The sequence below is a fragment of the Oculina patagonica genome, chromosome 8 (genome assembly GCF_052425735.1).
Source record: "Oculina patagonica isolate OP01 chromosome 8, crgOcupat, whole genome shotgun sequence".
In the NCBI taxonomy this organism is placed as follows: Eukaryota; Metazoa; Cnidaria; class Anthozoa; order Scleractinia; family Oculinidae; genus Oculina; species Oculina patagonica.
The window spans coordinates 29,622,800-29,648,339 of NC_135765.1; the positions used below are offsets into that span (position 1 = coordinate 29,622,800).

The following is a 25,540-nucleotide window of genomic DNA, read 5'->3' on the forward strand; positions in this document are numbered from 1 at the left end:
ATCGATTGTTATCGTTTGCTATCGATTTTAATCGATTGTCATCGATTGTTATCGATATCTTGCGGCGTACTTGGGCATCCCCAGGACAATTCGCCAGGATGTCCGGAAATAGATTTTCGCAATCCTAAAACGACTGATCGTGAGCTGTCTGAAGGAGCGGATAAAGCCGGGGAATAAGCAAAGGACGTTACACTTGTTATTAAGTGCTTGGTCAAAGGCTGCCATGCCTGCGGCGTCAACTCACTTCACCGTTGAAGTTGGTGAGGAGTTTTTGGCTAAGAGAAAACGGGGAGAGAGTGGAAACACGTTTAGTTACTATTAATATTATATTATTATATTTCTTTGGCTTGTTTAGCTTACGTCATATTGTACCCGCACATAACATAACTTTTGCTGTTGTATTTCTAAAGTGACCTATACGCTAGTGTAAACCTTTCCCCTTTTCTTAAAAACGTTGTTTTTGCTGCATAACAGACATAACAGTATATCACGAAAATGAATAAATGAGGTATGAATCGATTTTAAGAGCCACTGAGTTGATGTAATTACACCAATATTGAATAAAACCAAATAAAAAACGATCGATGAAAATCGATGACAGTCGATGAAAATCGAAGAAAGTCACAAAATTTTCCGTCATCAGTTGGTCATCGATTTCCAATATCAATCGATTAATTGGCATCGGTTATTATCGATTGGTATCGATTTTCGTCGATTATCAGTTTCATCGATTGGTCAGGCCGGGCTATAACAGTCCACTAAAGTAACAAAAGAGGTATAAGCATGGGTTATACAGAAGTACAGACATGAGATTTCAATCAAAAATTAAAAACGTCTGGCAGACGTTTTCAAACTTTGTCTATGTGTCTTGGATAAACCGTTAAAAACAAACACATTTTGCTCACCTTTGAAATATTCACTTAATATCTTCACCTTGGTGTTCTAGGCGTTTCTTGTGAATGAGTGAAGCTATTGAGAAATAATTTTAGCACCGATATGGCGAAAATGCATCAAAATTGCCATGATACTGCCCCTTTAAAATCTGCTGGACGCTGGTCTGTTTTCTGTTTGATTAAATAGGTTCATATACTTACCTATTAAATTTGAAATGTTTTCAAAACATACGAAACTCATAAAACGTTAACGTTAAAAGACTCCTGAAAATCTCTTTAAATTGAGATTGACGTGCTGGCTTTCTGATCCTCAGAAAACTTCAAAGAAACAGCAACAGCTTTCCGGCGAAAAAATGGTTTCTCTCGCTGATTTTCCATAAGTAAAGAACGACTAGTCATCTGCTGGGCCCGTCTGTTTCCTGTATGATTATCGTTTTATATATTAAGCATTGTTTCCTACAATTTGAGGAACAAAGGAGAGTATAAAAACACGACCTTACACCACTTTAAACTGAAATTGACGCGCTGGCCTTTTGATCCTCAGAAAACATCAAAGAGAGACTCGAAGAAATGGAAAATCAAGTGAAAAACGTCAGTGAAAAGTTAGACTCTTTGACCGGATCACGTCAAGATGAAGGTCAGTGCTGACAGTGTTTAATGCTCTTTGATTTTATTGAGATATTTTAAGGTACGAAGATTCCATCTCTGGTTAAGAAAAAGATTACCTTTTCAGCGAACTAAACGGAAAGCTATGTAAATTTCATCCTCAGAAAAAATTAAAAAAAAAAACAATCTAGAACAGATGTAAAGTGATAGCAGTTTTAACACAGCACAAAACAGCTAATCTAGCGAAAAAGTATTTCGTTTTTGGTATCTCTTTGCTCGCTTTAAGTTGTACTCTTAAAGACTGACGTGATTGTCAACTATTTATATAACTATTTCAACTACTAGACATTAGTTTTTAACTCTACTGATTTTTAGAACTATTTTAAAATATTAAATATTTTATATTTTTATAAATTGTATTTAGCAGGGACCCTCTATACCAGCCACTGTGCTGAATGGGCCACCCTGCATAAATAAAGTTCACCTTACCTTACCTGTAATTAAGTTCTAAACTGACGCTAGCGCTTTATATCCTCAGACCAAGCCAGAGACGATTTTCAGCACATGAGAATTGAAATACGAAACATCGCTGAAAAGTTGAATACTCAGATATCATCAAGAGAAGTAGCAAAAGATGAAGGTAAAGTTGAAATTGTGTTTACGTCTCCAATTAAAGTTATTGTGGACTGACCTAAGGGTCCCACTAAGGGGTGTCTTCTGGGAAATAGTTCGCACTCGCGTCGCTAATAATGAAACTTTTGTAAAGGAAATATCACTGAAAGGAAAATTAGAGAGAAGGGCATAAAAGAGTTAAGATGGGGGAGGCTTAATAGAGTTCCTCGCTATGATAGTACTACTTTGTACTACTTCTCAAAGAATTACTCAAAATGCCGTAACACAAAGACCATCTAAGAGAAAAATTAAGAAGACACTCTCTTGATTTCACTTAATGAAAAGTGATTTGATTCTTAGAAAGCACCAAAGACAAACTTGAGGAGATGAAAGTTGAAATTAGACACATGGAAGAAAAGTTGGACACTTTGATGAGCCGAGCGCCTCCTGTAGGAAGGGAACCCGAGCTGGAAGGTAAGATCCGCAATTTAGATAGCTTGTGTTCAACCGCCTGTTATCCTTGGGAAAATTCGGAGAGAAAGAGAAGGAGAGAGGAGCCAGGGGAGGGAGTGGGAGGCTGTATATATATGCTAGTTGTGGCTAGCTGCTGAAGTAAAACTCTGGTTGATTGAATACATGTTCCAGGTACTGAGTGACTTATTGCCTCGTGGAAACCTGGCTGGTTTTAGACTCTTCTCTGGATTGAAAATGAGCTAAAAAGGAAAAAACTAATTAGTCCACTATAGTAAACGTTCAAAAGAGTGTTCTTGTCTGACACCTACCCGGAATGTACAAAATCAGCGCTTGTTTATAAAAAAATAGTGACACTATACTTACAGTATCACAACTGCAATTTTCAAACCTTGGAATATTCTTTACTTTCTCTGTGAAATAAGAACATAAAATAATAAAATTCGAGATATTGTATGTGAGAACTAAGGCAATTACAAAGTTTCAAAAATTCTACTTTGAACTTTTTTGAAAATTAGACCAAATTAGAGCAGGCCACTGAGCCAAATTTGTCTTTTACCTTTCCCGTTTGAGCAATTTTACGCCTCATGTTTATTTTTGTTATTTAGGCGATTTGGTTCGTTTTGCTCAAACGTCACATGCCGCGTGTCTCTCTCTAAAAAAAAACATTTGGAGCCTCCTGAATAAGGCTTGAGATGCAAACAATATTTCAGTAAAAACCAAACAGTAACAATGCCTGTTGGTAGTTAAGGTGGGGCTAGATTAAATGAAGTAAGCGTCTCAAATGCTCTTATACCTTTCTCGTCTTTTCCTGTTTCTTGTTAATCCTGTCTTCATTTGCTCACTTTCCATTTGCTCGTTATAAAAATGCCCCGATTGAGGTTCGTCTAAATTTCTCTCTCAAGTTACTTTAAGTGGCTTCATTTAATTACTTGTAGATGTTTTTGATCCAACCGAGATCATTGATGGAATCCGTCAGCTCTACAAACTCCGCGAAGGTTGGCTTGCTCCGTTTCCATGGTGTGAAGAGTTTCACTTTCATCTTGATGACATCTTCACCAGACTCAAAGTGGTCAACAGGAAGAAAACGAGAGGAACAGCGACAACAAACACTGTTAACATGTCTGGGATCTTTAAGCCACATGAAGAATGTCTACAACCAAGAACAGTGTTAATTGAAGGGAAACCTGGTATGGGAAAGACAACATATTGCAAAAAGCTTGTGTATGATTGGGCTACAGGAAAACAAGAAGCAGAAAAGGGCCATCCAAGGTTCGAAACCGTGTTGCTGCTGAGGTGTCGTGATATGAAGTCTGACCTTTGGGAGGCCATTGATGATCAACTTCTGCCTCGAGATGTTAAAGAAGACGTCAGAGAAAGATTCTTCAACTTCATTCGCCACAACCAGTCTAACGTACTGCTGATACTTGATGGATTAGACGAGGTTCCAGCGGATAAACTTCCAATGTTTACAGAAATCATTCAGGGCAGAATACTTTCAAAATGTCGCTTAGTTGCCACGGCACGGCACGAGGCTGGAATGAAGGTAAGAATACACTGTGACACCCTGCTGGAGCTGGAAGGGTTTACCGAAGAAGATGCACGCAAGTTTATTGTTAAATATTTCAAATCCATGGAGGATTTGGCCCAGAAGCTTTTGTCTAAACTGAGAAAGGATAAAAACCTAAAAGAAATGGCGGCAAATCCTTTGAACACTGCACTCCTTTGCCTCGTTTGCGAAAAATTTAAGGGTGTTTTTCCAGAAAGTAGAACTAAACTGTATATGGATATAGTACAGTGTGTCCTGAGACGATACATACAGAAGAAAGGATTACCAGAAAACAACGCGGATCTCATTGAAGCTTACAAAACTCAGTTGAAACACCTTGGCCGGATAGCTTTGAAGGGTCTGCGTGAAGGCAACTTGGACTTTGAGGAAAGTGAGCTTGGAAGCCATTCAGCTGACTTACCTGAATTCGGATTTCTGTCGGTTCAGCCAGGAGGCAGCAAACTAAGACCGCGACGACGTTACAGCTTTCTGCATAATAGTTTCCAAGAATTCTTTGCAGCATTTTATTTGTATTGTCAGCTTTTCGAGAAAGAGGTCAGCGCCGACAGCTTAGTTTCTGACAGAAGATACTTCCATGAGCTGAAAGAGGTGCTTAAATTCACATGTGGCATGATAGCGGTACGTTGCAAGAAAACAACAGAAGCTCTTGTCAAGAATTTAACGACACAAGTGAACCATGAAGACGACGATGGCTGCTTTTATGTTTTATTGGAGTGTATTAGAGAATGTAAAAAAGAAAACAGTGATTTTCACATAAAATTGGCACGTGTTTCTGGTTCATTGCTTAAGCGTAGAGCTCTTAATCTCAGAAGGATAACTGGCACTGACGCTGTTGTTCTAGCTGAAGCACTTAAAGGGAATTCAAGCCTGACAATGTTGGGTTTGTCTCTCAATAGCATTGGTGTTCATGGCGCTACAGGACTGGCGGAAGCATTACAAAAAAACACAAGTCTGACAAAGGTGGATTTGTCTTACAATAAAATTGGTGCCCAAGATGCTACTGAACTAGCTGAAGCATTACAAAAGAACACAACTCTGACAGAGTTGGATTTGTCTTACAATAAAATTGGTGACGCTGGCGCTGCTGGACTAGCTGAAGCATTACAAAAGAACACAAGTCTGACGGGTTTGTATTTGTCTCACAATAACATTGGTGCCCAAGGTGCTACTGGACTAGCTGAAGCATTACAAAGGAACAAAAGTCTGACAGGGTTGGATTTGTTTGGCAATAACATTGGTGACCAAGGTGCTACTGGACTAGCTGAAGCATTACAAAAGAACACAAGTCTGACAGGATTGAATTTGTCTCACAACAACATTGGTGCCCAAGGTGCTACTGCACTAGCGGAAGCATTACAAACGAACACAAGTCTGACAGTGTTGTATTTGTTTCGCAATAACATTGGTGACGTTGGCGCTACTGGACTAGCTGCAGCATTACAAAAGAACACAAGTCTGACAGAGTTGTATTTGTTTCGCAATAACATTGGTGACGTTGGCGCTACTGGACTAGCTGGAACACTGAGAGAGAACACAGTTCTAAGAAAGTTGTATTTGTATGGAAATCACATCAGTGAAGTGGTAATAAGTGAACTCTGCTTGGAACATGATGATCGCGTTGATTTTTCTTCTGTATTGTGAGAGCAACAATAGAGCCTCTCATTTCAGTTAACCAAAAGGACTCTTCTAATATGGAGGTTTTAATTTTTTCCTTTTTTCAGCATTTTTTTGCTTTGGTCTTTGCATAAACTCTGTTGTATATAATCCAACACCTCGTTTTTACATAGAATTTAAAAGAAACAGAATTGAGTGATTTGCGTTTTCTTGTAACTGCAAGGAAGTCCAAGAACAACGTAGTTAAGATCGCCGATCATGAAATATCATGCAAATTATAAACTGTGTCGAAATTAGCGTTTTTCTCAGTGATTGCATTTGCTGTTTTGTTTTGCATGAAAACTTCTGGGTTTTCATTACTCATAATAACTGTATCTTAGGTTTTATAACAGATGTATATAAATTAGTGATTTTCTGTTGGAAACCAGTTCTGTGCTAAGCTCTTTTTCTTGTATTATTGACAAATTACGTTCGATTCAATTGGTTGTCTTAAGATTTAAAAAGAGGGTTCGTGTTTCATTGTTTCACTTCAAAGGTATCCTTGTTGTCTTTTGTGAAATGACTAATACTTATTAAGACATTCACGCATAAAAACCTGATAGTTCAAATATTTGAGTAAGTCTGTTAACGAAGCTAAAATTAATCGGTGACAGTGCTGCTTTCGCTGTCGCATTCGGGAGCCAGTCTGCTGTCTAACGTCGAAGACAGCAGACTGGCTGCCGAAAGCTATTATTAAAAAAAAATTACCAGAGAACACCTTTTTACAGTTTTATAATGAATCCTGGTATCGGATCTTCAATATTTCAATGTAATTGTGTTTGGACACGTCTGTTGAAGAGACGCAATTAAGGCAGATATTACACCTGCTCCCGACTTCAATTTATGATTTCGGTCTCGGCGAAAACAAATGAGTAAAACGAAACAACCTTGAATGAAGTAGAAAGAGAGGACGGCTACATTTTTGAGAAGTTAGAGTGAATTAAAATTTGTTTTAGCAGGTATAGCTTTTACCGGCAGGCAATCGTAATTGCATTTGGGTATCACAAACTGTCTCCTCAACCCATAAGCCTCCCACCAGAAAAAAAATCAAAACAATGGAAAAGCTGCACGAGGGAAACAGTGGCACAGAGCAACAGCTAGAGTGCCACTGAGGCACAGTTGATAGACTGGCACAGTGGCACAGAGGACACAGTTGAACAGGTACAGTAGCAGGGGTACATGGTCGGACAGGGACTCAGTGAACCAATCGCAAAAACAGTCGCACAGTATAACAGTGGCACAGTGGAACGAAGCACAGTGGATGAGGGTACCATGGAGCAGCGGCAAAAGAGTGGCACAGAGACACAGGGCCACAGTTGAACAGAGATACAGTGGAACGGTGGCGCGGTCGGACAGAGACAGTGAAACTGTGACAAAGTTAAACAGTAGCACAGTGACCACAGTGGAACAATGACGCAGTGATACGGAGCACGGTGGAGCAGTAGCACTGTAAAACAGAGGCACAGTGGAACAGTGGCACTGAAAAACAGTAGCACAATAAAATAGTGTAGCAATGGAAAATAGGCACAAGATTACGATGGAACAATGGCACAGTGGAACAGTTGCACAGTAAAACTAAGGTAACAGTGACGACGGTAGCACAGTGGCAAAGTGTACCAATAGAACAGTGGACGAGAGCAACAGTGCCACTGTGGAACAGAAGCACGGTGGCAGCGTGGAGCAGCGGCACAGTAAAACAAAGGTACAGTAGAACAGTAAACAGTGGAACAGAAGTACAGTTTGACAGTGCACAAAGGTGCAAACGAACAGTGGCACAGTAGAACAGTGGCAATGTAAAATAGTAGAACAGAGAAATTGTGCAACACTCGTACAGACTGCGGAACAGTCGTACACTGAATTAGAGGCACAATGGAGCAGAGGCACAATGAAAAGTGGCACTGTAAAACAGTGGAACAGTAGGAAAATAGTACAGTGATACAGGGAAACCGGACATCGGTGGGACAGTGAAGCAGTGGTACAGTGGAAAAAAGGCGCGGGATTGCAGTGGCTCAGTCCAGCAGTAAAATAGTGGAAGTGTAGAACAAATCAATAGTGTCACGGTTATAGACATAGTGGCAAAGTGAGACACAGGTAAAAGTGAAACAGTAGCACGGTTAAACAGTCGCACAGCGGAACAGTGGAACATTGGCGAACTCAAACGGGGCACAGTGGAACTGTGGCTCAGTGTCACAGAGACACAATGAAACAGTTGCACAGGGAAAAAATTGGTACAGTGGAACAGTTGCACAGGACCACTGTACCTATGCACAGTGGAACAGTGACTTAGTGGCACGGAGGCACGATAGCATGGTGCAACGGAGGCACAGTGGTACAATGGCAAAGTGGCACATTGGAACGGAGGCACAGTGGAATGATGGCACAGTGAAACGGTGGCACAGTGTAACGATGGCAAAGTGGAACTGTGGAGCGGTGGCACAGTGGAACGGTGGCACAGTAGAACAGTGGCATAGTGGAACAGTAGAACAGTGGAACGGTGGCACAGTGGCATGGTGGAACGGTGGCACAGTGGAACGGTGGCACAGTGGAACAGTGGCACTTTGGAACTGAGGAACAGTGGAACGGTGGCACAGTGGAACTGAGACACAGTGGCACATAGGCATGGGGGAACAGTGGCACAGTGAAACGGTGGCACAGTGGAACAGTGGCACAGAGGAACAATCGTACAGTGGAACAATGGCACAGTTGCACAGTGAAACGGTGGCACAGTGGGACAGTGGCACAGAGGAACAATCGTACAGTGGAACAGTGGCACAGTGGTACAGTGAAACGGTGGCACAGTGGAACAGTGGCACAGTGGAACAGTGGTACAGTGAAAGGGGGGGAAGACAGTGGCACAGTGAAACGGTGGCACAGTGAAACGGTGGCACACTGGAACCCAGGCACAGTGGAACAGTGGCACAGGGGGTGGCACAGTGAAACGGTGGCACACTGGAACCCAGGCACAGTGAAACGGTGGCACAGTGGACATTGGAACGGTGGCACAGTGGAACAGTTGCTCAGTGGAACAGTGGCACAATGGAACTGGGGCAGAGTGAAATGGTGGAATAGTGGTACAGTGGAACTGAAGAACAATAGAACTGAGGCACAGTGGAACTGGGGCAGAGTGAATCAGTGGCACAGAGAAACGATGGCACAGTGGAACAGTGGCAAAAGGGGAAAAGAGGCACAGTAAACAGAGGTACAGTGGAACAGTGGAGCAGAAGGCAAACGAAAAAAGAGAATTGACCACAATAGTTAAGGTAACACCTCTGCAGAAGAATAGGTTAGCTAGGATGTCACTTTGACGTTCTAAGTTTGCTTTTATGATAAGTGAGTGATCTTCCACCTCCACATTTTTTTGCATAATAAGCTTTTACTGATTTTGAACTCCATTTACTTTCTTCTTAGTTAACCGAGGACGAGGACCGTACGGGGATTTCCAGTTTGCAGATCGAGCAGACATTAATGGTCCGACCTTGACTAAGAGGTAATCACAGCGCGCGTTCAGTTCGTGGAATAGCTGATGGCTGTAAGCAACCGAAGAAGGAAAAAGTATATTATGTGAATCACAAACGTCTGTACTTGGTTTAATAGACTTTAAACTGCACCCAGGATATACAGACATTTTCTGAGATATATATAGCTCCCACGATATAACTGAATTTAGGCGAAAACATTTTATTTCACTTTATCTGGACAACTGTGCATTCAATGAACGAAAATGAATGAATGCAAAAAATGAACTTTATAAACCATTAAAATATAGAGGTAATCTATAGTTAAAAGTCATAGTTCTCTATTGAATGTTTTTCATATTTACCGTGTGGTACTCCGATAGAGAGAACCATTTATTAATGCTTTTCTTGAGCAGGCCCAAGGATTTTGCAGTGTGTTGTTCCTCAGGAAGACTGTTCGACAAGAGAGCACCACTGTAGGTAGTCAGTTCTTGGTTTTAGTAGAGACAAAGCTTTAAAACAACATTTTTGTAGTAGCTTATTATCAACTTCAACTCTTAGCTGATTTCTTTTTAATTCCTTATAGCTTGTACCTGCCAGTAATCAAACAAATGTGGAGAAACAGGCAAATGACAACCATAGCTCAAGCAGTTCTCCATCGCACAAGACCATTCGCCATCGTCATACTTGTGCAGACGAAGTACTATTAAACTGCTCCTGTTGTTGCAGAAATAATGAAAAAGTTACAAGCGGATGGACTTGGGGTGGTTAAAAAAAAAAGATGGGATTAAATTGGGATTAAAGAAAATCGATACGTCGACAAGAGCTGCGGTGTTCTGTTACTGATGAATCCCTTCCGGGAAGGTGTTTCAGAAAGGCCTTCCCAAGAACTGATCTTGAAAGAACTTTTTAATGAAATCTTGCAAAATAGCCGCATGAGCTTAAAGACGTTTACTTTATCAGCGTTTTAGATTGTTTCCGGTTTGCTTGCCAAAAATCGTTTACGTTACGAATTATTTTTTTTAAAGGAATCGTGTTACAATTATGTGATTTAAAGTGAGTGATTAGCTTGCTCTGTAGTTGTATATTGTAATTTTTATCTAAGTTCGATTTCTTGCAATCGCTTACTTGAATGCTTCTTGGCTCGTGTGGAAGGACTATGGATGAGACAGAAGATATTATCATAAAAACTGAAAATAGCGATTGCGTGGTACAATTCATGTTTCTGAAGCTATCAAACTAGTGTGACATTAAATTACGTTTTTAGTGTGAGATCAGTGCCTTGGTTGATATTTTTTTTGGTGAACATAATACACCACACAAAATGGCGGTTTTCACATTAAAAGTTTCATGCATACCATGACCTGGCAACACTTCCGTTTTGGTTATTTATTACCTTATAATTATCCAACCCACTGTCATGGAAAATTCAGTAAAAGAAAATGGTTGTATTACCGAAAAGGACAACACTAGCACGCTAGGGTTAGGTCATTCAGTCAGCACGTCTTTCAAGTGTGTCTTCCCTTTCAAAAGCAACTGTCAATTTTAATAAAAATCGAGAGAAAACCTTACAAGAAAAACAATTTTAAAAAGACTGTAGATGCTTGTTTATTGAAATACATTCTATAAATAATAAAATTCCGTTTTCATAGTATTATTGATAAATTGATAAATTAAAATCGATGTTACTTGAGATAATTCTTACTGATCGCATGTGTCATGCTTGTACTATACTATCGCAAATAATTTGTAATTACTTGACGTAACATTACAGATTCCACCAACAAACAACTTTTGTCCATGGACCACTGACGGGAAGCAGGTCATGTCTCCATCACACTGAAGTCATTTACAATATCTTAAAATTTACAACACTTCTGTAATTTACAGAGAAACACAGCTTGTACGCGAGGACAGGCTGGATTATGTACATTGGCTTGAATCTGCCAACTCTAATTCATCGGTTCTCCATTGCACTCCTATACACTTCACATCTAGCACTTCGTGTCTGTGACGCAGTCTGGCTGCAAGCTTGTTCTCAATGGAGGACTTACAAGATTGCTTGATACCACATCCCCTGGTGCTTTGTCCTATAAATAATAAAGTAAAATAAGTCAATGACATTGTAGATAGCTTTCAATCAGATAGCAGCATTCAAACATTTTTATTGTCTATCTTTTGGCTGTCGTTTTCTCAGTATCACTGACTATTTTACTGCTGTAGTCACTTGTATTCAGTCTGCCACGTGCATGGTAGAAAGAAAAAATTCGACCCAATGATCTCACCGCATCCCCAGCTCCGAGCCAGCGATCTCACACCGATCGGATGCTATAGCCACTCAGATACAGGGCACATGTTTCAGCTGTCTCCATTAGAGGTTCGAGCTCAGAAAGACACTAAATTCCACAGTGTAATCAATCAACCAACCGATCAGTCAGTCAGGCAGACTGTCCGTCAGTCATTCAGTCAATCAGTCTGTCAGTCAGTCAGACTGTCAGTCAGTCAGTAAGACTGTCTGTCTGTCAGTAAGTCAGTCAATCAGCCAGCCAGCCCATTCGTCTGTCTGTCCGTCCTTCCATCTGGCAGTCAGTCAGTCAGTCAGTCAGCAAGTTAGCCGCCCAGTCAGCCAGTTAGCCAACCAGCCAGCCAGCCAGCCAACCAGCCAGCCAGTCAGTCAGTCAGTCAGTGCGTCAGTGAGTTAGTCAGTCAATCAGGCAATTAATCAAGAAACTCACATTGCTACTTTGGAGCACACTTCTTTGTTTCAAGCTCTCGACGCACACTTCATGTAATGCCTCCACTTGATAATACTGTGCTGCAGAATGCAATCCCGGCAGGAGACTGGAGCTTAAGTCACATGATCCAACATGGAGAAACTCCAGCAGCGCTTCAAACATATCTCTATCAATTTTTTTAACGATAATAATCTGAAAGGAAGAAAAATTAAATTTTTTTTTGTTCCTATGATTTTGGATGGGCAGTTTTTTGTGGTTGTTCAATCTTATATCTTTTTCTTCCAAAAAATTTTTTTTTTTTTTTTTTTTTTTTTTTTTTTTTATTCTTTGTATGCAAGACAGAGCGACCCACCACTAAACGACTTACAAACTGGCAGACTGACAGACAGACAGACAGACAGACAGGCAAAACTGGAGAAGGGCCAACTGACTGACAGACAAAGGTTTGTCATAGCTCATTTGATACATGCATCATGTGAAGAAGAGCCACATGCTGCCTCGCCTAATAAATCCAGCAGCAATCAACAACCTCCCCTCCAAAAGTTCATGATAAGCAAGGAAGGTTTATGGGGGGGGGGGGGGGGGGGGGGAAGGGGATCTGGACATGCCACTTCCCGTACCTTTTACTCCTCGTCCCCACCCCTCCCTTAGTGGTCCCAACTCTTTATGCTTATTTGTATTGCAAAATATTATGCAATAAAATGTTATTTTGAATAATTTTTCCCCAATTTTGGCCACCTTGGGAATCCTGAGCTCCACATGGTCGCTTCTCCCGCCTCCTGTAGATATTTCGTTCCCTCCCCCCACCCCAGAGATGAACTAATATCCCATCCAGGGAGAAAAGCTATACTCTAAGGTGGTTCATGCTAACAAAACCAGAGTTAAGCCAAAAGTTGAGCTACCAGGCTCCAAAATGTTTTCTCTTTCTAAGAGTTTTCACAATACTTCATAAACAAGAAAGTCTTACTGTACCTCTTGACACTGTAACTGTGACAAACCCACTGAACTGTCAAACTCTTTCTTGTGTTCAAGATCTGTGATTGATTCTAATGTCACGCTTTTGTCATAAGTACTGTCACTCTCGCTTCTACTACGCCGCAACTTCTCCAGGTTCACCTTGCCGCTGCGCAACCCCGTGTGCATCACGGGACTGGGGCGATTCCATGAGATTCTTCGTTGTAACGTTGGTGGTGCTGCGGTTGTTGGTGATGAGCTGTTCTTGCTTACTGGTAAATGGGCGTAACCATGATCGAGATCTTGTGAAAACATCTTGTGAAATACTCTGTGACAATGGAAAAACATTTTGGTACACATGTATCTTCATATTACATCTACTGCTCAAGAATATTGGTCACTGGGCCAATATTTTCAATAACAGCCCTAGTGCAGTGCTCATACCCAGGACAAATTCTGATGTATCCTTGTTAATGTAGCTAACAAGACTTATAATTAAAAATAAACTCAGTTCTGTTTACTTGCTCTTAGCTGAAATGACTGACTTCACTCCGATGAAAATCTTCTTGACTGCATCTCCTAAGAGAAAATGAAGCTCATTACTAAAAAATATTGTTTAACCTACCACATTGCAGAGGTGCCAACTACTATTCAGTATTGGAAGAAGAGCTGAACGATTGTCTCTCCTGGGCCACAATGCAATGCTCCACAGTCATCATCATGGGTGATCTAAATCTAGACAAGCTAAAAGTAAACGAAAGAGACGCAAAGCTGTTAAAAGACCTAGAGGAAATTTTTGAGTTAACATGCTAAATCACAGAGCCAACACGGATTACAGCCTCTTCGCAGACTCTTTTAGACGTCATTTTAACAAACCAACCAGATCTCTTCAAAACTACTGGAGTCATTAACATCGGCTTGAGCGATCACTGCATGGTATATGGCTTCCTAAAGGAAGCTGTTAAACAACATCCAGCTGCCATCATAAATTGCAGAAGTATTAAGAATCTAGACATAAATGAATTCACAAGGGATTTAACAGATGCAGTATGGATTAAACAACACTCAACTAGTGTTGATGAGCAGTATGATAACTGGTACACTGAATTGATGAGAATCGTCGATAAACATCTACCTCTGAAGAGAATAAAAGTCCGAAAAAGAGATGTCCCCTACATGACAAGTGAATGGAAAAAAGCAATACGGAAAAAGAGGATGTACGCAAAGAAATTCAGCAAAAACAAAACCAAAGAAAACCTAGAGCTGATGAAAACATGGCGTAATAGAGCGACACGACTAAGAAGGAGGGCGATAAAGGAATATTGGAACGCAATTTCCACAGATATGAACAACAATCCCAGGAAGTTCTACAACACCTTTACCCCATTTCTGAATACAAAGACAAAGGATAACAGTGCAATTTCCCTTAATATCCGAGGAGTGATACAGCAAGATCAGGGTCTTGTAGCACAAGAATTCACAAACTACTTTTGTTCTATAGCTGATCACATTGGAGGACCATATGCGTGTAACATAACTGAGAACGAGTGTGAACTTCACCGAAGCGTACTAGCCATTAACGCAAAGCACACCCCCAACACATTCAAGCTCAGAAAATTAACACGACAAGAAGTCCTCGTAGCACTTAAAAGAATTAATCCTAATAAAGCAGCAGGGTACGATATGTTACCACCAAGAGTACTGAAAATAGCAGCTGAACAACTGGCAACACCTCTGACCACCATTTTCAATCAGGCAATAGAGGATAACCATTGGCCAAACGCTTGGAAAAAGGGAGAGTGGATCCCGGTCTACAAGAAAGAGGATCGTCTGGACAAAGTCAACTATAGACCAGTAACGGTCCTAACCGCGGTCGACAAAATTTTCGAACAACTAATATGCAAACAACTCAGCGAGATGTTTGAACCTATCTTCAATCCTTTCCTATCAGCATATCGCAAACACTTTAGCTGCGAGACGACTCTGATACGCCTCACTGAAGATTGTAAACATGAGGCAGACAAAGGTCACGCAGTCGTCATGTTATCAACGGACATGAGTAAAGCATTTGACTCATTACATCCTAAATTATTACTTGCTAAGATGAAAGCGTACGGGCTATCAGATCCTGCACTGAAACTGATGCAATCGTACTTCAGTAATCGAGAAAATAGAACAAGAGTAGGTAACTCTACTAGTGCTTGGGGGGCGCTTAAACGGGGCTGCCCACAGGGATCATCTCTGGGACCACTGCTGTGGAACATATACCAAAATGATTTGTTCTACGCTGGCGTAAAATCTCAACTGTCTGCTTATGCTGATGACCACCAGCTATATTCCTCCAACAAGGAATTAAGAACAGCCATGGATGAAGTTGAGAAAGATGGGGCAAAGACATCTAGCTGGTACAAGTCAAACTTCCTGGAGGGCAATTACAGCAAATACCAAGCGATGATAATAGCGAGAGATACACAACAGACGGAGTTAGTAATTAACAACAGTAAAATTGATATCACCGATGCATTTAAGCTGTTTGGCGTGATCATTGACAAAGACCTTAACTTTACGGAACATATATCGCAGGTTTGCTTGAAGACTAGCAAAATGATTGGCGTCCTACGAAGGCTGAAAAACCTCATCCCCATACATGCAAAATTGAAGATCTATAAGACAGCATTAGTACCCCATCTAACATACTGTAGCTTGGTGTGGCATTTCTGCCGAGCAAGCGACACAAGGAAACTGGAGAGGATCAATGAGAGAGGACTCCGTACAGTATTCTGCGATCGGGTCTCCTCCTATAGTGACCTCCTAAAACGCGCGGGGATGACCAGCTTGTATAACAAACGATTGCAAGAGATCGCAATTTTCATGTTTAAAGTGAAACATAGATTACTGCCTAGCAACGTAGTAGAGCTTTTTCCTAGATCACCCTCGAGCTATAGCTTAAGGAACTCAGATTTTTACGTACCAAGAGTAAGAACTGTCAAGTACGGGAAACATTCCCTTCGTTTCCTTGGGCCATTGATGTGGTCGAAATTAGACAATAGGGACAAAAACGAAACGTCCTTGCAGCGATTCAAGGCGAACATCAGGGGAAGGGAACTCAGTGGACTTGTCGGAGGAGACACATGCAAAGGGTGTCACCTTTGCAACTCTTGAGCCGAAACCACCCTATAAGTATTAAATATAGGTTCGATATTCCGTATTTTAAAGTAGTATCTTAATTGTAGGAATTAGATGTAAATACAAAGAGTGTTGGAAAATGTAGCATAATTTAATGTAAATAGACCAGAATCGTTTTTGTACTTATATTATATTTTAGTTTAAACAGTGTCCCCGATTAGTAAGCTTAAGGCTAGCTAGAAGACTAGACACTTAAATAAAGTTCTTATTTTTATTATTTATTTATATATAAAAATTACCGGTAAGAAAAATTTCCATAGACTCATCAAAATGTTTAACTAAAGTCTTTAAGTCTTAAAAAGATAAAATCAGAACTTTTGTTTGCAGCCATATATATTGTCTCCCATAATTATAAACTAAGGAAGTAGAAATTATTTATTACATAAACCCCTTTTCCAACGCTCCAAATGTTGAGTAGATGCATGGCCTATTAAACAGTGAGTATATAAATGAAGAGAAATCCTGAAAGTGAAAATCGTGAAAGACCAAAAAGAACCTGTTCTACAGGCTTACAAATGCTGGGAGGTATTGAACCATCAACTATGACAAAACTGAATGACTGGCAGCCCTGTGTAAATAACAAAAATCTGAAAAATATTGTTTCACATGGTGAGATCAATCAACACCGCAATATTATGTCTTACCAACTAGGAACGCTACCAGGTCTTCTCTATCGAGCTCTGCATGGCCGACAGAGCTAAAATCCCTGGACACTTGGGTAACTGTTACATGATGCTCATGAAATGCACCCGGAAAAGCTGAACTTGGAGAAATTTTTCTGTCCTCAGTAGGATGTGAATTTTTTGCAGCAGACTTGAGAAGGCTTCCCATTATAAGTGTCCTGGTGCGAGCCTGTATGAACAACAAATATTATTAAGTAATGGAGGCCACTGATAGAGCAGTTTTCAATTAAGTATTGTAAAACCAAAACCAATGTAATTACTTCGGCCAATCATAAAGGCCACAGACAATCCAGTGAACCAATCAAAACTCGAAGCAAATACATGTAACTGGCACGAAGCGCGGGAAAACGTGCGCGAGCAAGTCACAATTGGTTTTGGTTTTAGTTCTGATTGGCTGAGATAGTGGCGCGAAATTTTTAAGCCAATCACGGAGGGTAGTAATTCAAAACCAAAGCACACACAATTTACTTTCAACACTCAAGTGAAAACCGCTCTAGTGATGACTTACAAATTACTACTGTTTTAGGGGAGGGGCTACATATTGGTCAGAACCCTCCTATTATAAACGTCTTATGTGGCCTATATAGGTATGTGCCGCCCGATAGGGTATGGTTTTTGAAGTTCTCGGTCCTTAAATAGGGTATCATTTTTGCTCCTTTTGACAATGTGTTCCCGGTGTGATCCTTAGATAGGGTACCTAAATTCTATTAGCTAAAATAAACGCCCAGCTAAACGAAAAAAAAAGGTTTCTTAAAACTGAATTTTCTGTTCAGGCTTGGGGGGTTTTGAGGGAGAAAGGAGGGCTGCATGTCTGTCAGAGACCTCCTATTATATCCCCTCCTGGTTTAAGCATGTTTGAACAACAGATATTATTAAGTCCTGGAATCACTGATGACTTAGACATGATAACTTAGAGATTAATATAGTTTTATAGTGACTAGTTTTGTTTGCTTAATATGCAGGCTCAATTTTTTTCTGGGGTGGGTGGGTGGGCTGCATCTGGGTCAGGGCCTTCCTTAATTTACGAACGAAGCTCTGACGTAGGCACGCCACGAGGCTGTGACAGTGTCACGCAATAACAATATTGTCACAAGTATAGCAGTATGCTCAAGAAAGAGACTAAAGGCAATCAAAACACCAGACGCTCTTTTTATTTAAACTCTCTCTTTTGTTAACTGCAGAACGTTGTTGTTACTTTTGTTGCTTCGATAAACACTTCTGTCGATACTGTGTTAGGAATAGCTCATCTTTCTCGATTTACTTCCGTTCTGGGAAATTTACTTCCGCTTAGACCTAAAAGCATGCGCAATAAAAACCGGAAGACAAAAGTTCTACCTGAAATCGACCTCAGAGTCCGTCCCGTACCGCTGACCGACATAGACGGACTCTGGGCTCGAGATTGCGGCCGCTCCCGCCGTTTTATTGCGCCTGCACTCACTTCGTACAGCGGACTCTCCCCACCTACACAAACAGTCCTGGGGACAAGGTTGACCGAAAACCTCTCTGAGGAGACTCTGCGGAGGAGTCGGTACTTTATCTGCCTCGTCCCCAGGCGCCGATTGGCCGGACGTTGAGGCGGTAAGGCGGGAAAACAGGGAGCGCGGGGAACGCCAAGCGAACCGTGCACGTCAGTCCCACAACACCAAGCGAACCGTGCACGACCAAGGACGAGGACGCCTGGGGACGAGGCAGGTACTTTATAGCTTTAGTTATTAATCATAGATGTTCGTTTCACATTTGTCTCGGGATTTGAGCGTCGTTGATGTCTGCGAATCGATTGCCTACGTCAAAGTGACTGTAACTGTAGTTCTGAAGGAAATCTTTACGTTTAAGGTAAGCAGGATGTGTTAATTGAAATCGTGATGTAAATTAAAGCACATTTGTGTGGGACGAATAGACTTTGATTGGCAGCGCTAAGCACAGGAAGCAGACAAAGCGGACTTATTTCCTAAATTGTTTTATTGTCAATAGACTTTACTTCAATGTAGATGTATAACAGTCATTCAATATGAGCAGTTATGTCCTGAGTATACCGTCATCAAGATGAAAAAAAGAGCCGCCATATCATGCGATCGAGAATATCTTACGAAAGCGAAAGTGAAATGTGATGTTCATGTCGGTAAAACATTAGACAATCGCTGAAGAAAACTTGCCAGGAGTTCTTTTCGAAATAAGCATATCGAAACAAGCACACCAGCGATCGTCTATCGTCAGGAAAAATTTGAACATTAGGATCAACACTACAAATAGAATGTCACCACTTGCTTGCGAATGTCATCAGCCTTGATGATGTGCATTTTAAATAAGGCTTAAAAGCCTTATTTACTGTCAGTTCCCTATTCGTGTCCTCAGTTACCAAGTTAAATAATATACCGTTTAAAGTTTTTTTATTCCAATAATACATTATACAACGTACGAGGCGCTGTGGGTGTAGAAACAGCAGAGAACATTATGAGAAATTAGTATTCATGATCACTTCTTTGCGTGGCGTTTTTATTACATGTAACATAGGTTTCTCGTGACGAAAGGGCGATAAAGATTTTAATTTATTGTTTGTTTTGATCAATATTTGTAATTTTGAAGATGATAAAAATTAACATGATAATCAGGTAAGACCCAACCTTTCATTTCTACAGTTGTAACTCCTTGCTGACTGACTGCTACTAATTTATTTACGCGAGACTGAATCGAAACAACTGAATGAAGACACGTTTCATTCCGCAAGGAAAGAGAATTTTATATTAAATTTGATCGGTTTAGGCATTTTAGTGTCTGGAATTTGCGTTGTAGTCTTATTTTGAATAGGTTATAATTAGTTTAGCACGATGGAGAAAAGCTTTAAACGACAGAGGTGTAAAACGTTTGCTTGCCGTTTTTTGTGAATTTTTCGCAAGTACTGATCTGTCAAACACGTTATTTACGCTCCTTTTCCATTGCCGAGTCAAAATGAATAATTCTGTTTTTTATCACGGTTTGCCTTCACCGTTCAATTCTAAATTTATTCAAAACGGGCTCAGACAGCCATGCAAGAATAAGCAATAAGAACAGCTTCACTGTAGTGAAAGAGTAAACAAGTTAGACACAGGCAGTTTAACATGCGAGAGAGTTCGAAATAGAAAACTTCTTACTTGCAAAATGCGAGAGAAAGAGAGTGCAGCCCGTTAGAGCCAGTGGAGGCTTGAGTTGCACAGCAGATGAGTCTGAAAAGAGAGAGAAAAAATACGCGAATTATATTTCTATGAGCTATTACCAATGCATGGTCAGGCTTTTGCATTCCGTATTCACTGGTGTATAACATCCTGATCTTAATTGCCTTGCAACTGGTAATGGGTTAGTTCATCTCAAACCATCTTCAAACATCCTTAATTTACTGGCGAATAGCAGTTGTATATCATCTAATTGTTAAATGTTAAATGTCTTAATGGAAACCAGCTCAATTTAAGTGTGTAATTTGTATTCGCTGTTGTGACTTGACTGTTTTAATTAGATAATTCATAATGGTATTGCACCAAATTCCTGATGATGATGATGATGATGATGATGATGTAAGTTCTAATAAATGATCGATTTCATTTCAGTTCTTATACATGTGTTTATAATTGCACATATTATACATGTGTTTAAAACACATACATGTGTTTATAATTGCATTACTGAGTGGCTTCATCTGCAGGTCTTTCTACATTATTAGAGAGATGAAAGGGGGGCTTCGTCACGAATTTTAAAAATATCTGAACAGCCAAAATGTATGTGTGTCGTAAGAAACCTAAAAATAATGGTCCATTTTCGCTATAGAGATTGCCAGCATCTCTCAGGTAAGGAACTGAGAAATAAATTGTTAAAGAACATGTACTGTCTTTTTGAGTTAAGGTAAACAGCATTCTGTTGTCATATGTATTTACAAAATTGGTGACTGTTTAATTTATAAGTTACATCTTCTTCAGTTTTGATCGGTCAGCTCCCTTTTTAGTAATCCCAGATTGCTTTGGTGATGAAAACTGCAACATCAAAAGCAAAGAAAATGTCGCTAAACTTGTTACACCATGATTAGGCCAAAATGTAACTAATATATACAATTAGTGTACTGACATTAAAAAACGGTTTGTAGGAATTTATTTGGTCGTCAGTCCATGGCTTCAGCTGTTCCACCACCAGTTGCATCCACCAAGGAGACGACCAACTACGCTCGGTTGTGCCGTCTTCTGGTGGATGTGGGATCCCAGGCCTTGAGGGACACCTTTGATGGTATACACCCTCCAGCAGGACTGTATCTTGTTTTGGCACGTAATCCAGCACATACAACACTACAGACCCTTAGGAAGAAGAAAATTCTCAATGCTACCCAATGGGGAAAGTTGTTCCCCACTATCCCTTCAACTGTTTCATCAGCGAGCTTTGATATAACGCTCCTGGGTGTAATGCTGAGGAACATCTGTGGTTTGCACGCTCCCATCACTGGCTGGAACAGTCTTCCACCTCCTGCTGACACAGGTAAAGAAGCCAACATAGCCAGGGTGAAGTACTACCGTAATACTGTATACGGTCATGCCAGCGAAGCGTCTGTTGATGATGCAACGTTTAACACCTACTGGCAGGACATCAGTAACACGCTGGTAGCACTGAGTGGAGCAAGTTATGGAGCAGCTATCAATAAGCTAAAGAATGAGTGCATGGATCCCGACATGGAGGAACACTACAGAGAGCTGCTAAAGCAGTGGAAGAAAGATGAAGACAACATCAAGGACAAACTTGATGAGATAGAAGGTATGTTATAATTTGGCTTGATGGGTATTGTTTTTAATTACTCTTCCTGTGAATCTCTTTTGATCAGAATATGTAAAAAGCGCCCTAGAAATTATTATTATTATTATTATTATTATTATTATTATTATTATTATTATTATTATTATTATTATTATTATTATTATTATTATTATTTTAATTAACAAGAGAAGAAACCGTTGAAAACGGAAAAATGTTCCTGACCGTTCAAAAAATATGTCCACTCTAGGCTCACACGTAAAGTGCATTAAAGGTTACAAATGTTAATCTTCAATAAGGGACCGGAAAGTTGTAGTGATTAACTATATTCACGAAAAGTAAGCGTGTTACCTTATTAACTTATTCACCTTTTTTTTAAAAAAAGTGCTGCTTAAGCAGATAAAGGACGAAAACGGTGTCATCAAGGATAAGCTTGGAGAGATTGAAGGTATGTTTTAAAATCTACTGAACCAATAGTCAAATGTTAAAAAACCCAAAACCCAAAACCTGAAAAAGAACGATGCTAAACCACCAAACCAAGTTTCCCTAAAATGACCAAAAGAGCCGTGAAAGTAATCGTTACAACTTACTCGGTAGTCGAGCCATGTATGGGTGCGTATAAATGGGCGATTTTTTTATGCGGGGGGCGGCACACCCTACCAGGCCAGCGAGGAATAAAACTGACAAAGGACAAATTTCCAGATATTTCAGCTGAAAATTAAATGGGACAGTTCGCTCCAAGTGGAAAGTAGACGAAAGTGTAGTTTCATTTTCAACAGTTAAGCGTTCCCGTGCGTGCGAAGTGCTGCTATGTACGCGAGCAAATATTCTGGCGAAGAGCGAAAGATTCTGGCGAGCAAAAAAAGGGAAAAGAAGGGGGGTGGGGGTGGGGAAGCGAGGGAACGCTTGCAAGCAAACCCCACGATTCTGAAAAACCCGTTCGCCCACGAACGGGGTCTCTGATTGGTGCGGGGTAGTTATGTAGATTGACAAGTTTGACATATTCGCGGACCTCTCGGGAAACAGAAGTTCGCTTCGTTCGGGTCAAAAGGTCAAGTCTGTCAGTTTGGTAGATTTCGATCCATTTTGTTTGTTTCTGGTTTTCATGGTTCGTTGGCTGTCGCATTTCACGAAAACCGCAATAATGAAAAGTTTGACTGTTTAGAGGACATACACAGAGGGAAATATTGTGAACGCTTCAGCTGAAGCCGCCATGGACAGGCGTTTTATTGATTCACTGAAGTCGAAGAATTCTGTATTTAATGAGAATTTAGCCGCTCTTGTTGTAGACGGAAGTCATACAGTTGAAACTTGGACGGGATTGAGGTGAGCTTCTTCGCCACTATTTATAATTTTGATACGTAAAACTGAAGATTTCTTTGTGCACTATTGTAGTAAGCGGTTATATTGCAATATATTGGCTTTGGTGGAGTTTTGCAAGCAGCAGCCTCGCTTCCTATCGAACTCTGTACGAGTTTGTATAGTGTCCCAAAATTTCTAATTTTGCGAGCGCAAGGATTACAAACACGCTATGAAAATAGCTTGGGGTTTTCCACAACTTCGATCCCAACAGCTCTGCAAATATCGGCAAGGATTTGTCATAGGAATATTTTCGCTTCGAGGGTTTACAAAGATATTCTAAAGAAATATAACCAGCTCTTCCCGGATGAGATGCTGTACCAAATTTAATTTTAAAATTGCATCGACAAACTCTGCAGCGATGTTTCGGACATCAAAACAGTGTTTCGCGGGTTTGAATATTTTGACAAGGTTTCACGTGGATGATTTTGTTTTGAAGGAAGTAAACTTTATTTCCAGTCAATTGTAATTGGCTTTGATGAGTGAAATCAACCGTGAAAAATCAATGAGTGAAATCAACCGTGAAAAATCGGTGGGCGTTTTTCAGAATCGTGGGGTTTGCTTGCAAGCGTTCCCTCGCTTCCCCACCCCCTCCCCCCTCCTTTTCGTTTTTTGCTCTCGCCCCAATTTTCGCGCAGCCAGAATCTTTCGCTCTTCGCCAGAGTATTCGCTCGCGCGCGACACATAGCAGCACTTCGCTCGCACGGGAACGCTTGCTACGCAGGCTACAGTTAGTCCGACTGGTCGGTCTTTAAAAAATGAAAAGCAACCTAAATCTTGACAAATGCATAGTTTTAATCTCAGGAAACATCAAAGACAAACTTGAGCTGGTGGAAAATCAAGTGAAAAATGTGAGCGAAAAGATGGTTAATTTAGAAGATGCAGGTTAGTTCTTTTAAGCAAAGTACAGAAGCAAAGGTTAAAACATGGAACTTTTGCATAGGCCGCCTTCATTTTTACCGGGGTTTTGTTCGTCTGCAACGCAGGCCACCTTCAACATAACTAATAACATAACATAACATAAACTTTATTTTTTCTTGAATTTTAGGCTTTCTCATAGCTAATATTATTCAAGCAATCAATCATTTAATCAATAAATGCATCGTGTACTATATATATATTTTACCTACGTAACATTTAGTAAGCTAAACTTAAAAAAAAAAATGACGACCCTAAAAGTAATAACCGTAATTTCAATAAGGCTGTCGAGGCTAACGGGGAATGTTTTAACATTTAAAAACCATCTACTGGGGACTGGTCCGTTTCCTGTATGTGACTTAATAGGTTTATTTATTAAACATTGTTTCCTAAAATTTGAAAAACAAAGGAAACAAAAAAAAAACGTTAACGTAAGGAGACCCCTGTGTAGGGCTTTAAACTGAAACTTAGGTGCTGACTTTTTGATCCGCAGAAGACATCAAAGAGAAACTCGAGCAAATGGGAAATCAAGTGAAAAACGTCAGTGAAAAGTTAGACTCTTTGACGGGTTCAAGCCAAGATGAAGGTTAGTGCTTACAGTATTTTATTGTTGTTATCAAACTGACAGAAATTTTCTGTTTTTCAAACATTTATATTTTTCTTCTTCGATATACTAGATGCTTTTTATAGCTAATGCACCATTGTAAACTCAGTCATTCACACCCGAAAAAAAGCTAATGTAAATCTGCTGGCTAACTACTATACGTATATACGTATTGGTGAATACGTCTTCTCGTACATGAAATGCACCAAGTACATCAAGGTGGAGATATAAAGTAAGTTGTTGTTGAAGGAAGATGGAAGCCATAATAATTTTTAGATGTTTGTCCACTCCACAAGGACAAAACTTGAAAAAATCAACTTCATTTTTTCAAGTTGAGATCTTGAAAATTGTTCCACAAAAAGATGAAGAACTGAATCAAGAATATCTCTTGGAATATTTGAGCTGTGTTCTTCAAACTTGGCACCATTAATGTACACCATAAAAGACAAATTAATACTGATATCCCCAGTTTTTGCTTAACCAAAGATCGTCCACTCCCAGCTGAACCCTCTGCCCCACTTTAAAGGGTTGCAAATGGAGATATTTGGTTTATGACAGAAAGAGACTGGAACCAAGAGTGTTGCCATGGTAACATCATAGTATAAGCCGTCTTGCACCTTTAAGGAATGTCACTACTGATGCCAAGTTTAAAAAATGTCACTCTTTTATTTTCAGAGATATTCTTGATTTTGTGATCTATCTTTTAGTGGAACAATTTATGACGTCGTCACTTTCCTCATTTGCATAACACAAAAACTTAAATATCTCCTAAATGAAAGAAGTTCTTTCAAAATGGTAAATGCCATTCTTCTTTATTTGGACAGGGCGTAGCATCAATTAATTTTTACTTTGTAGGCATTTTAACAAAATTGGATCACTATTCGTAGTTTCCATATGTCTTCAGGCTCCTGCGTTTTGAATTGAAACTGGTGACAGTGTCCCTTTAAGAGCAGTTTTTGGTAAGAATGAAGAATGAAAAATCAGGGACGAACAATCGAATTTTTTTATCTCGCCAAAATCATCCCTTCCTATGAAGTATTTCATACAAAGGCCGATAAAAAACGTGTCAAATACAATTTC

The 25,540-nt window shown here is 40.1% G+C and overlaps 3 protein-coding genes and 1 long non-coding RNA gene across 7 annotated transcripts in view; 3 read left to right on the plus strand and 1 right to left on the minus strand.

Annotated features, from left to right (window-relative positions):
• The window catches only part of LOC144664029 (uncharacterized), a 29,875-nt gene extending 19,071 nt beyond the window's left edge, over positions 1-10,804 (plus strand). Inside the window, exons 2-3 of one of the 4 annotated variants that reach the window (XR_013572731.1) lie at positions 9,214-9,740; positions 9,847-10,804. This is a non-coding gene — a long non-coding RNA (uncharacterized LOC144664029). The remainder of the gene's footprint in view (positions 1-9,213; positions 9,741-9,846) is intronic. The other 3 variants (XR_013572732.1, XR_013572730.1, XR_013572728.1) reach the window with 3 other exon arrangements.
• The window catches only part of LOC144664011 (uncharacterized), a 98,588-nt gene that overhangs the window by 37,461 nt on the left and 35,587 nt on the right, over positions 1-25,540 (plus strand). Inside the window, exons 13-16 of the mRNA XM_078525115.1 lie at positions 1,438-1,530; positions 2,038-2,139; positions 2,472-2,585; positions 3,521-6,764. Coding sequence (XP_078381241.1) covers positions 1,438-1,530; positions 2,038-2,139; positions 2,472-2,585; positions 3,521-5,793 — 2,582 coding nt within the window. The 3' untranslated portion in view covers positions 5,794-6,764. The remainder of the gene's footprint in view (positions 1-1,437; positions 1,531-2,037; positions 2,140-2,471; positions 2,586-3,520; positions 6,765-25,540) is intronic.
• Positions 10,950-16,977, minus strand: LOC144664020 (uncharacterized). Its single transcript, XM_078525127.1, has 5 exons — positions 16,780-16,977; positions 13,471-13,528; positions 12,968-13,277; positions 11,996-12,187; positions 10,950-11,350 (listed from the first exon to the last, which is right to left on the minus strand). Exons 1-5 carry the CDS (start codon positions 16,964-16,966, stop codon positions 11,255-11,257), a joined length of 843 nt encoding a protein of 280 aa, XP_078381253.1. The 5' UTR covers positions 16,967-16,977; the 3' UTR covers positions 10,950-11,254.
• The window catches only part of LOC144664006 (uncharacterized), a 358,501-nt gene continuing 353,581 nt past the window's right edge, over positions 20,621-25,540 (plus strand). Inside the window, exons 1-5 of the mRNA XM_078525100.1 lie at positions 20,621-20,688; positions 20,927-21,582; positions 21,965-22,027; positions 23,743-23,823; positions 24,350-24,442. Coding sequence (XP_078381226.1) covers positions 20,666-20,688; positions 20,927-21,582; positions 21,965-22,027; positions 23,743-23,823; positions 24,350-24,442 — 916 coding nt within the window. The 5' untranslated portion in view covers positions 20,621-20,665. The remainder of the gene's footprint in view (positions 20,689-20,926; positions 21,583-21,964; positions 22,028-23,742; positions 23,824-24,349; positions 24,443-25,540) is intronic.

Coding starts and splice junctions, on each gene's coding strand:
- LOC144664020 (XM_078525127.1), bottom strand. CDS start 16,966: ATGGGAAGCCTTCTCAAGTCTGCTGCAAAAAATTCACATCCTACTGAG. Junction 13,529..16,779: donor CCTGGTAGCGTTCCTAGTTG/GTAAGACATAAT, acceptor ATTTTCTCTTAG/GAGATGCAGTCAAGAAGATT. Junction 11,351..11,995: donor GTGTGCTCCAAAGTAGCAAT/GTGAGTTTCTTG, acceptor TATTATTTATAG/GACAAAGCACCAGGGGATGT.